General features: G+C 43.5%; 1 protein-coding gene across 1 annotated transcript in view; it reads left to right on the top strand.

The window, feature by feature from the left end:
* PLXNB3 (plexin B3) overlaps positions 1–9,036 on the top strand; it is a 54,870-nt gene extending 45,834 nt beyond the window's left edge. The window contains exons 30-35 of the mRNA XM_079958636.1: positions 688–848; positions 1,017–1,164; positions 4,821–4,885; positions 5,850–5,925; positions 7,807–7,881; positions 8,256–9,036. Of these exons, the coding sequence (XP_079814762.1) occupies positions 688–848; positions 1,017–1,164; positions 4,821–4,885; positions 5,850–5,925; positions 7,807–7,881; positions 8,256–8,360 (630 nt within the window). The 3' untranslated portion in view covers positions 8,361–9,036. The remainder of the gene's footprint in view (positions 1–687; positions 849–1,016; positions 1,165–4,820; positions 4,886–5,849; positions 5,926–7,806; positions 7,882–8,255) is intronic.
* Positions 9,037–12,916: the final 3,880 nt, after the last annotated feature.

The raw sequence follows: 12,916 nt of genomic DNA, 5'->3' as shown, positions 1-12,916 counted from the left end.
TTAAGAGGTTAGAATAGGGTTAAGTGGACAGCTGTATATTGACTACTCTAGTGGACAGCTGTATATTGACTACTCTAGGAATTTTTTTGTCACATATGCAACGCATCAACAGTTGAGCAGGTTAAATCTTGTTTGTTTGGGGTGTGATGATTCTTAGCCTAAGGCAGTTGCCAAAGATACTTCGTACAGCCCTCTAAACTGAAGGATAAACAGCCAGTTCAATTTATTTGACAATTTTGAAACTAGTATGGTGGCAGATGGTTTGTTTTGTCCTTGGCAAGTTCCATTCCATAGAAGTCAAACTTTTCCATCCATATTAAATTTAGGGCTATAATACAGAGGTACAGTAATGTTGGAAATGTATTTAAGACTAGATGCTCCTGAGAGCCTAACAGTTGTTGTTTTGAGAATGGAATGGGTTGGAGGGTCTACTGGAGATGAGATCCCAGATCTATAGGCTTAGCTATTGGTTTAAAGTTCTTTCAAGGGAGGAAAAAGGGACTCCCCATGTTATGCTTTCAGGAGCAGTTTCTGTCTGTACAAAAAAAAAAAGGTATTTGGACACCAGATTGCTCTGTTGCAGGATGCTGTAGAAACATGCTGATATTTATGTGGCTGATTCCTGGCTGTCTCAGCAGTGCACCTGTGAGTCTCTAATCCCCTCTTTCTTCCCTTTATTCTCCAAAGGGGACGCTACAGAAGTTTGTGGATGATGTGTTCCAGGCTGTCCTGAGTGTGAACCGCCCAGTACCAATTGCTGTCAAGTATCTGTTTGACCTGTTGGATGAGCTAGCAGCGCGGCACGGGGTCACTGAGCCAGAGACGCTGCACATCTGGAAAACAAACAGGTGAGGTGGACACGGGGTTACTGAGGCAGCATTGGCTGGGAATGGATGGTGGCCGTAGGAGCTGAGACTGGGAAAGTGGGTTGTGGAGATTGAACATTTTCAGCCAGAAGGGCTGAAGACAGTCAGCCAGTTGCTAACTTGGTTTCTGCCTTTCCCCCTCCTCCTTAGTTTGTTGCTGCGCTTCTGGGTGAACACACTCAAGAACCCACAGTTCATTTTTGATGTGCGTGTCTCTGACAATGTGGACGCCAACTTGACTGTCATTGCTCAGACATTCATTGATGCCTGCACAACTGCTGAGCACAAAGTTGGCAGGGTAAGTTTATACATCTGCACATGTCTAAAAGTCACACCCATATCAGACCAGGATCAAAAGAGGACAGGTAGTGCTTGCCTTGATCCTGATGAAGTCAGGCCTGCCCTCTGTTCTGAAACGGGATACTGCAGGCATTTAACTTGAATATGAATCCCATTGCCACTGACAGGGGTAGCCAGTTGCACTGGGTAAAGGGGGGGAGGGGGCTTCATTTCCCCCAGTATTTTTGGGCAGGGGGCAGTGCCACCCCAGTACTGAGGGGGCCGCTGTCCCCACAGCTGTCAGTCACCCTCCAAGTGCCCCAGCCTCAGCCTCTACACAGCAGCCCAGAAGCCAGGCAGTGGCTGTGACAAGTGTGGGCAATCTTTGCTTCTCTCATCCCAGCTGCAGCCTGGCAGCCCAGAAGCCGGGCGGGGGCTGGGACGAGCAAGCGTGGAGCTCGCCCTCCACATGTTTTACCTGCGCCCCCTCAGTGTGGGGGGCAAGTCAGCACCACTGGAGGTAGCCCTGCTGTTCAACTATGGATTTTAGATGCCATTTGGGCAGCAGATTTGGAGACTGAGAGAGAGGGCCTATGTGCGAGACAGTCCACTGGGCAAGTACCCTTGGGACTCTCCTATTCATTTTAATGTGGAAGATTCCCAGGGGATTCCCATGTTAATTAGCCATTTGGATTTCCTGCTTGAGGCACCAAAATCTCTTGTCCTGTGCCTTATAATTGCCACGATTTTAACCCTCACAGTTAGCATACTGCCATAAACAGAACAGGAACAAAATGGACAGCACACAGCAGAGGGACCTTAATCAGACTGTTTGTTTGAAGAGCAGCTGAATAAAACACTCCATATTGGCTCAAGGAATTGAAACAAGTGACACTTTTTGAAAACAAATCCTCCATGAAACCAGGCTTTCATGGGAGCAAAGGTGTCTGTCTAACTAGCAAAAGCCACCTTCTCCCATCTCTACTGAGGACCATTTCTGATGTCCCAGAGGAAGTGGAGAGCAAAGTTCAAGATATTGGACAAAGGGGGAGCAAATTTTTCCCCAGCGTCACAAATCACTGATTGCAAGTATGAGCATGACTGTTCATGTCTTCTTGCATATAAAGGTACTCATTAATGCAATAGTCTTGACATAAGAGCGAAAGTCCCATTCTTAGTTCAGTGGTATTTTATAATCCACCAAACTATCATCTGGATTCCAGTATGTCTGTTGTGGTTTTGGCCTGTTTCAAACACTTGCACAGAAGTACTGATTTCAAGATGCTTATTCCTGATTGTGTGAGAATGACTTTTCTCCCATCTAGGCCATTTAACAGTCAAACCTTGTTAATTACATTGCATCACTCCACTTAACATTCTGTATTGCAAAACATATCATTTCCCGCACCTTAACATTTTAACCGTCTGGGTACATATTACAATGTTCAAAATTGTGGTTACAAGCAGTTCCAAATCCAGGCATGCCAGCATACACTTAGGTTGCCAGTCAGAACTGTGGGGGCTGCACGTGGCCCCCCAGTTTTTCTACTTCCTCAACTTGAGCAATTTTCTTTGGGGATGTGCAAGGAGCTATGTAGAGCACTGAAATACTGCCCTCTTAAACTGGAAATCATTCTCAGCTGTTTAATGCCCTCTGATAATTCACCCAGTGTTGCCCACACAATCAAGCCTTAAGGTGTTTTAAAATGAAATCTGAGACTGCAAGGATGTTTGTGTGAAATGTAAAGGGAGCCTTCACTTATAGAGCCGTTTTGATCTAAAAGTCTTATCTCCACCCTCATCATAGAAATGTTGGAGTTTTCCCTGTTTGTTTGTACAACAGTGAATGAGTGATGCTCTGCCATGCTTGGTCACACACACACACACACACACACACAGTGAGAGACAGAGAGAGAAAGAGAGAGAGATTTAGAGATTGAGATTAAGACACATCACCATATGTTCTAGACCTGAACTTTGGCTCAAATATAAGCCCCAATTTATGGCCCCAAGTGCCTTTCCCACATTCTTGTCACTCTCTGGAAACATATGGGTTGAGGGTCTCAGCTTTGTTTTCCAGAATTTCTGAAAACAATTTTCAGGGGTTTTTTTTGTAGATCCCTGAGAGAAGGTTCGCTGGGCCTGAAACATGTTGCATATTAAATCGTGTCTTAGATATATTGGGGCACGTTTTTCTTTCCTTTAAAAATAAAATACAGGTACAGCTTATTTTTGTCATTTCCACGCAAAACCCAGCAATTCTAGAAGATGAGGGTGGGGGCAGGGAGAACATCCTGTAGTATTGGGGACAAGAAGGATTGTTTCTGCATGTACTGTAGAAGTTGATCTCTCTCAATCTCTCGTAACAGCCTGTCAAACTGGTCAGACCTGACTGAGACCTGCTTTTGCCACCTCTCAGGCATCATTCCCAAGGACTGGTGGTTCTCTCAAATCATTTTTTTTCTATGACCAAGAGCTCACTTGATTATGTTTTTAAAATGTAGGCATTTCCATTTTTAATTTGGGGTTTAGTTCAGCCACCTTACTCAGCAGCTCATCATGCCCCTACAGTGTTTTGCCAGGATGCCTTTTCAGAAATGCCCAGCTCTGAGGTTTTGTTTGGAATTCTAGATTTGCTATAGAAAGAGGGTTGTGCGATCAGGTGGGAGGTCCCTCTTGGGAGGAAGGGAAGCCAGCACAATAGGTAGGGTGGTTGGTGTTTTTCACCTTTAAGCCACGTTCAGAAATAACAAATCATTATTTATGTTTGGATGCAAAAGTATCTTGGCATAGAAAGTATGCTGGGATTTAGAATTAGCACTTTTGTGTTTTCTGTTCTGCATTAATGATGCTGGCTGGCTGGATCAAGCCAAGGTCCATTTCATTCAGCATCAGTTCCCAACAGCAGTCAGCCATATGCCTTTGGGAATCTCAAAAGCAGGACACTGAGGTGATGGCCATCCCATTTGTTCCCAGAATCTGGTTATTATTTTTTTAAATTTCATTTCATTTCTATTTATTTATTTTATTATTGTTGTTGTTGTTGTTGTTGTTGTTATTCTTGTTATTATTATTTTACTCTTCTTCCCCTTCTTCTTATTTTACTCTTACTACTTCTTCTTAATACCTGATAGCAATGTCCTTGAAGAGGGCTTCACTGAGGTGGTAAATCTGTCTATGCTGCAAGTAGGTTTCAGAGAAAATTGGAGATTTATGCATGCAGACAACTATGTCAGAGAAAAAGCTATGCTGTAATTGTTTTCTCTAATATCTTTTTATTAATATTATTATGGATGCAGGGGTTTTTTGCATGTAGGAGAATTTCCTCACCTGCATGTGAGAGGGCAGGCTTTGACTCTTCACATGCTCAGAGGAACTTCCCCTCCTCTCCGTTAGCTTTGCAGAGTATTGCATTGGGAGCATGCTTTGGAATGGGCTCCTATTTAAATGCTGAATTGGTCTTATAAACTTTACATTTTCTGTCTCTCTTAAAATGCAGTCTGGACAGCCTGAAAACTAACCAGTTGCACACCATACCATACCATACCATACCATACCTACAGGTGGAGACATAATTCTTGAGTCTGACTTCTGTCCCCTTTCCAAAACTTCTTCAAACCTTACATCACCTTTTGTTCTCTCTCCCTCCCTCCCTCCCTCTCTCTCCCTCCTCAGGATTCACCAGTCAACAAACTACTCTATGCCAGGGAAATCCCACACTACAAACAGATGGTGGAGAAGTAAGTGTGAAAAACAGAAAAAAGGTTGTTGTGGTAGAATAATACCTAGCTCTGCAGAAAATGAGAGGTTGTGGGCGTGTTTGGGGAAGCCAGGAGTCCTGGGAGCTGATTGCATATTTTCTACATTTTTTAAAAAATATGCAAAAGGAAATACTAATTTTGCAACAGTTATAAATTATGCAAATTGAGCAGATTTACATCCCCCCCTTATTTTACATAATTCTGCTTCTGCCAGTGATATGGAAGAGTAAGGAGCTAGACACGGCTTTGAAGCCCCATCTTTAATGGGAATCTTATTAGCTTCCTCCATGGCTTTGGAGATTTCTCAGTCAGCATCCACAAACTTGTGAGCATATCTTCATAAATTCCAGATTCATAAATTTCTTTTATTTAATGAAGATATTCTAAGGGATGGAGTAGGAACCGGCAAGCCACTCCAGTATCCCTGCCAAGAAAACTCCATGGACAAAGGCGTGCTCTGGTCCATGGGGTCACAAAGAGTCGGACAAGACTAAACGACTAAACAACAACAACAATTCTAAGGGAACTGAATCCTGCATGTTTTCTGCACAGATGCAAAATCACACCTTCCGGACCACATCCATTTAATCAACATTGCTCAAAGATTTCACATCCAAAAATGCATTGAAAGGGTGAAAAGGCCCACCATTTTTGTTACCCAGTATGAATGAGAGAAATGCTTAGTGGTCTTCTCCCAGTATTGCTTAATTAATTAACTAAATTAATTAATTAAATTAAAGCAATGACATCTTTCAGCATACTACAGAATGAGGAACTGTAGTATGAGGAACAGAACTGTGTTGTAGACAGCGTTGGATGTTATGAATGTTGCTGGCTGGCTTGAGAATGTCATTTTTAGGGCAGGCAAAGGAGACTTGCATTGCAGTCTGGCCCCTCCCCACTAACCTTTCTCTTCTCTCCCCCCACCCTCCTCCACGGTTAGGTATTATGCTGATATTCGACAGACTGTTCCTGCCAGCTACCAAGAGATGAACTCAGCCCTGACTGAACTCTCGGGGGTAAGGGAATCCTGCCATGATTCCAGAACCAAAAATAGTATTTAAAAACTGCACTCTCTCCACCTCACTAATTTTAAAACTCTCCCATGCTGACTTAATCTGCCACTTTCAAACAAGGAAAGGTTGCGTGGCAGAGCAAATAAATGCCTCAAAATCAGTTGACATATTCAGTGGATTTTCATGATGATGATGATGATGATGACGACTACTATCGTCACCATCATGAAAATCCACTGAATATGTCAACTGATTTGACTTCAGTATGTGGGTGGGTGGAGGGGAGTGGTTGCTACTCAGTCCCTTGATTTTGAGACATTTATTTGAGGCAGTAGTAGTACTATTACATTTACAGTGGTGCCCCGCAAGACGAATGCCTCGCAAGACGGAAAACCCGCTAGACGAAAGAGTTTTCCGTTTTGGAGGTGCTTCGCAAAACGAATTTCCTATGGGCTTGCTTCGCAAGGCGAAAATGTCTTGCGAGTTCCTGCGGGTTTTTTTCCCTTCCCCTCCCCTTTTTCTAAGCCGCTAAGCCGCTTATCAGCTGATCCGCTAAACCGCTAAACCGCTTAACAGCTGATCCGCTAAACCGCTTAACAGCTGATCCGCTAAGCCGCTTAACAGCTGATCCGCTAAGCCGCTTATCAGCTGATCCGCTAAGCCCCTAAGCCGCTAATAGCGCTAATCCGCTAAGCCGCTAATGGGCTTGCTTCGCAAGACGAAAAAGCCGCAAGACGAAGAGACTCGCAGAACGGATTCTTTTCGTCTTGCGAGGCACCACTGTACATGCAGTCCATCTGACTGGGTTGCCCCAGCTACTCTGAGCAACTTCCAGCAAAATATAAAAATGCAATAAAGCCACAAACATAAACAACCTTCCTATACAGTGCTGTCTTCAAATGTCTTCTAAAAGTTATACAATTGTGCTGTTCCAAGTTATGTTGAGGATATGTTGCAAGAGATCTTGGAAAGTCTTTAAATCACAGGTTGAACAAGGGCTGCTTGCTGCAGTTTGGCCCAAACTTGGTTTGTTTATATAGGCAACTCCCCATTTACGAGGGGATTACGTTCCGAGGCACCGTGCACATACAGTATGTGAAATCCTGTATATTTGAAACACCATTGGGAAGAAGTCCCAGCAAAAGAAGAATGGATACAAAAACTTATGGAATATGCAGAAATTATGAAACTTACTGGAAAAATAAGAAATCAAGATAACAATTTTCTAAATAAAATAATGGAAATGGTTTATTGAATATTTAGAAACAAACTGTAAACAGATAAGAACATTGGCAGGATCATTGTAATAACGTGCAGTTTTATAAGCTGATGCTCACATATTGAACATGTGTCAATGGGGGGTTGTTTGTATTTACCAGATCACTTCATCATATACCAGTCCACTAAAACTGGGGCAGGGCACCTCTCTGTGCACAGGCATGCATTGTGCTCCCTTTTTGGGATCCCATCAGCAAGGTCTGCAATCACACATTGTCCCTCCATCAATTATTACTCCCTTTCTGAAGTTGTCTTAATTGTTGTTTTAGGATTGTTATAAGGAAGGGTGAGAAGGGGTATCAATGAGTATGATATAAACATAGCATAATGTGTAGAAATATGCAAAAATACAAGGACCGTAGTTCAGTGGCAGGGAGTGTGCTTTGCATACAAAACGTCCCACATTCAATTCCTGGCATCTCCTGGTAGGTCTGGTTGAGCCCTCCTTTTCTGAACCCTGGATTCTGCCTGTCAGTGTTGACAGTACTGAGCTACATAGACCAATGGCCTGACTAGATAAGGCAGCTTCCTATGTCCACGTGTAGTTGTAGTGAAAATGTAATTAAAACATCTAACGTTTCATTTTCCATCCTCCTGTTTCGGTAGAAATATTCCTCTGACCTCAACTGCCTGGTGGCCCTGCAAGAACTTTATAATTATATTAACAAGTACTATGATCAGGTATGATAAATCCCTTGAGATTTTGTACTTGCAGGATGTTGGTGGGGGTGGGACGGAGGGACATAAACAGATCAATTTCTGCGGGAGAGGGTGGAGTGGGAGTGAACCCATCTATTCTAATCCATTCCCTGCAGAGAGGTTGGTTGCTGGGAAGGGAAGGCCTGTAGGACCGGGATGGGAACCATGTGGCCCTCCAGATATTGTTGGACCCCAACTCCCACCAGGCCCAGCCCGTATGGCTAGTGGTCAGGGATTATGGGTGTTGCAGTCTGGCAGCATCTGGAGGGCTCTGGCACAAGTTAGCCAGCCCTGCTGTAGAAAGACTTCTGCTAGGATAAGTAGGCAAAATATTGACTTTGTGTGCTTCTTTGCAGATAATCAGTGCACTAGAAGAGGACCCACTGGGCCAGAAGATGCAACTGGCGTATCGACTGCAACAGATTGCAGCTCTCGTAGAGAACAAAGTTACTGACTTGTGACACTCCTGGGTCCACTACCTGCTCAGATTCAGCACACACGAGGAACTGTACAATCCTAAACAGGTTGACTCAGCATGAAATCCCACTGAGTACAATGGGGCTTAATTCCCTAGCAACTGTGCTATTTAGGGTTGCAGCCTTTTAAGGGGGCAAGGTTGAGCCATACTGAAAGTTCCCTGCCACCTTTGTGCATGGGTCTGTGCGCACGCCATGCCTCCAGTCAGTGCCTTAACTGCATAGAAGCTGCCAGGGTCTCTCGCACTCAGTGCTCTTTCTCTCTTTCTTTTTAAACTAGCTGCAAAGAGAATCTTCCGAGTCCAATACACTGGATTTGTAAATAAAAGGGTGTATTTATTTCTGTGGCTCTCTGAAAAGGGTACCAGCTACTGTTTCCCACCTTTTGGGGGAGTGGGGTTGTGGCAGGTCCCTGCTGACCACTGCAGTCTCTAGGATTTGGGGGATCGGCCCCAATTTCCTGGCTGGTAATGCACTAATATTGGGGTGGAAACGCCACCTTCCTCTGAACAGACTCAACTAGTCTCTCTTTTAACTTTCCCCATCTCTCCCCCCCCCCAACTCCCCCATTTTATGTATATATGGGAGCTCCCTGCTCCAGGATTGTATTTATTTTAATGAGATTTTGAAGAATAAAAAACACACACCACTTTTCAGAAAAGTACTGTTGTCTGGTTTATTCACACAACCTAAGGGAGGAAGGGAATGGAAAGGTTTGCCTTAAACAAGTTACTAGATGACTCCCACTAGGTAACTAAGGGGTGAAAGCTGGGAAGACTGAACTGCCTCCGGAGAGTTAAGATGGTCAGGCTCTTTGTCACCGGATTAGTTGATTAGAAACTGCATGTGTTCCAAACCCAAGTTGCTGTGCATTCTCTGATTCCACATATACATGAAATACAGTGGTACCTTGGTTCTCAAACTTAATCTGTTCCGGAAGTCTGTTCCAAAACCAAAGCGTTCCAAAACCAAGGTGCGCTTTCCCATAGAAATTAATGCAAATTGGATTGATCCATTCCAGACTTTTATTTTATTTTTTATTTTTTTAAATAAATTTTTATTAAGGTTTTAAAGATTACAGAAAAAAAGAAAATAATAACAATCAATAGTAATAAAAAATCAAAAACCAGAAAGCAGAAGAAAAAAGATAAAAAAACAAATCAAACCTGTACATTACTTGCTTACATTCACTTATTTCCTTGACCTCCTCACACCTCCCATTTTTGTATTCTAATTCAATTTGTTGTTTCAGCAAATCCTTACAACCTTATTTTTATCTTAATAATTTGTCTTAATATACTATAATTTTACATTCTCTCTTTCACCAACTCATTTTTACTTAATCCTTTATGTCATTTCTACTAAAACCACATAATTTCCTTTTCCCAACATCTTTCTAACAATCCTTAATTTTGCAATATTTTTGAAGATAAACTTTATTTTTTTTCCAATCTTCTTCCACCAACTCTTCTCCTTGGTCCCGGATTCTGCCAGTCATCTCAGCCAGTTCCATGTACTCCATCACCTTCATCTGCCCATTCCAGACTTTTAAAAACAACCCCTAAAACAGCAATTTAGCATTAATTTTACTATCTAACAAGACCATTGATCCATAACATGAAAGCAATAATCAATGTACTGTACTATAAAATAAATAAAACAGTATTGTAGATGATAGTTTTTTTTTAAAAAAAGTTATTATTTATCTGCACTGATGATAGTCATTGTTTGGATGGGGGTGGGGGGGCTTTTATCCATTTCTGCAATCACACAATCAATAAGTAGCTGAACTGGGTTCCACACAGTCACAAAAACAAATTAACCAAAAAAGCCTCAAAAACAAAAATGCAAAATAAATAGCAAAAACAAAAGCGCCAAACAATCCATTCCAGAAGTTCGTTTGAGTTCTGAAATGTTCGAAAACTAAGGCGCAGCTTCCGATTGCTGCAGGTGCCTCAGAAACAATAGCTGACAGCCGCATCGGACGTTTGGCTTCTGAAAAACGTTCGAGAACTGGAACACTTCCGGGTTTTTGCCATTTGGGAACCCAGGTGTTTGAGAACCAAGGTACCACTGCATGGTATTGGGTATGCTTGCCCCTGCACACCATGGGTGCACATCACTCTATGCAGTTGCTTCATTTTTTAAAATCCATTTTCTGCTAAGGTGCTCTGCTCTGTTGCAATTGCTCAGAAGTCCTAAGCTGTGTGATCTATGTGGTTAAACTACTTGTTGTAACCTGCTGTTAACTATACTAACTGTTACGGTATTTTTTGCAAGTTGCCCTGAAGGCCCAAAGTGGGTCAAAAGAAGAGCAGGAAGTTTAAAACACACACCAGGGTTATCTGTGTTACCTTAAGAATTTACATAATCAAAATTGCTGCTGACTTGAAATCTTCTGCTGGTGAAGTAGCAGTGCAAGTTCAACTGCTGCTGACAAGATATACTGAAGCAGTCGATGCAGATTGAACATAAATATGCCTAGAGTCCCAGTTTCAGTGTCTCCTCAGAGAATGCAACAATGGCTTTAACGTGCATTCATTCATGCATATAACCAATCTTCCCCACACAGGGAGAGAAACCAGATCTGTACAGGGGGAAACCGTCGTCATGGGGCAGCCTCTTTAAGTGCATTCAAGGGCTGTGAGCTCATGATGAAATGAAGATCAGGGGACAGAGCAACTGTGCAAGGCAGAGAACCTGAATTCACCCACCTCTTGCAAGATGATCTTCTATGTGTTTCTGCCAATTGTTTTGCCCTAATCCTGTTACTAGGGATGCGGGTGGCGCTGTGGGTCAAACCAAAGAGCCTAGGACTTGCCGATCAGAAAGTCGGCGGTTTGAATCCCCGTGATGGGGTGAGCTCCCGTTGCTTGGTCCCTGCTCCTTCCTACCTAGCAGTTCAAAAGCACGTCAAAGTGCAAGTAGATAAATAGGTACCGCTCCGGCGGGAAGGTAATCAGCGTTTCCGTGCGCTGCTCTGGTTCACCAGAAGCGGTTTAGTCATGCTGGCCACATGACCTGGAAGCTGTACGCCAGCTCCCTCGGCCAATAAAGCAAGATGAGCGCCGCAAGCCCAGAGTCGGTCACGACTGGATCTAATGGTCAGGGGCCCCTTTACCTTTTTAATCCTGTTACTTAACTAACTTCTTGGGACATCCCCAAATTATTTACACTTTTTAATGGGCCCAGGTCCAATGGCCAAGAGAATGAACCACAACAGTGTGATACTAATCAGAAGTAAGCACAATTGAGTTCAATGGGGCTTACTTCCATTTCAGTTGGGGTTAGGATTGCATCCTTAAATGGGAACCCCCTGGTTCAGTTCTAGACCTGCCCTGATCCTCAGTCTCCTTCCCTCACATCTGCAAAATATGGTAAGGGATAATGATACAGAACTGACCTACCTTCTCATAGGGTGATTCTTAGGACTTCAAAGCACTTCACAAGCTTTAACACTATAAAAAAGAAGCATCAGAACCTGCCTCACGCCAAGCCAGATGGCACCTCTAGCTAGCTCAGTGTTGTCCACTGAATGGCAGCTGCCACTCTCCAGGGTTTCGAATGGAGAGCATTCTCGGTTCTACCTGGAAAGGTCAGGTGTTGAAACTCGGGAACTTCTCCATGCAAATCACTGAGCTGCAGCATTATGATGATTTCAGCCATAACGAGGAATTGCTCTCCAGTGAATCATAGGATCGTGGAATTGTTGAGTTGGAAAGTCACAAGAGCCATCAAGTCCAACCCCCTGCAATGGACATAGGACTGCAGTTTTTGCAAAGCTTTGTGAGAACAACTAACTTTCAGGTTCGCCCATCTGAACGGTGGAATTCATATAGTGACCTACCTTGTCAGGGTGGTGGTAGCTGATGAAGATGATGATGAAGAAGACTGAGCTGATTAGCGCCCCTCCCCCCATATATATACAGCACATATATATATATATATATGTGGAATGTGCAGGCGACCTTGGAACGGACAGCTCACGGAAGAACCCCGACTAAGAGGAGGCGTGTAGTGGTGATAGGGGATTCTCTACTGAGGGGAACAGAAGCAGTGATCTGTGGACCTGACAAGATGTCTCGGGAAGTGTGCTGTCTCCCCGGGGCTAAGATCCAAGATGTAACTGAACGACTGCAAGGAATCATAAAACCCACTGACAAATACCCCTTCCTCTTGGTTCATGTGGGAACCAATGACACTGCAAGCAATAGCCTCCAGAAGATCAAAGGGGACTACGAGGCTCTGGGCAGGAAATTGAAGCAATTAAATGCACAAATTGTCATCTCATCTGTCCTCCCAGTTGAACGACGTGGCCCAGGGAGAGAGGGAAAAATAGTGGAAGTGAACAGCTGGCTTCGCAAATGGTGTAAACAGGAACGGTTTGGATTCTTAGATCACGGACTGCAGTTTCTTGAAGATGGACTTCTGGCAAGCGATGGGCTGCACCTCACAACGGTTGGGAGGAATGTTTTTGCCAAAAATCTCATAAACCTCATCAGGAGGGCTTTAAACTGACTAATGTGGGGGAGGGAGACAGT

This window comes from Podarcis cretensis (genome assembly GCF_951804945.1).
Source record: "Podarcis cretensis genome assembly, chromosome: 17".
NCBI lineage: Eukaryota > Metazoa > Chordata > Lepidosauria > Squamata > Lacertidae > Podarcis > Podarcis cretensis.
The sequence above is the reverse complement of the archived record's forward strand: the minus strand, read 5'-3'. Positions and strand labels throughout refer to the sequence as shown.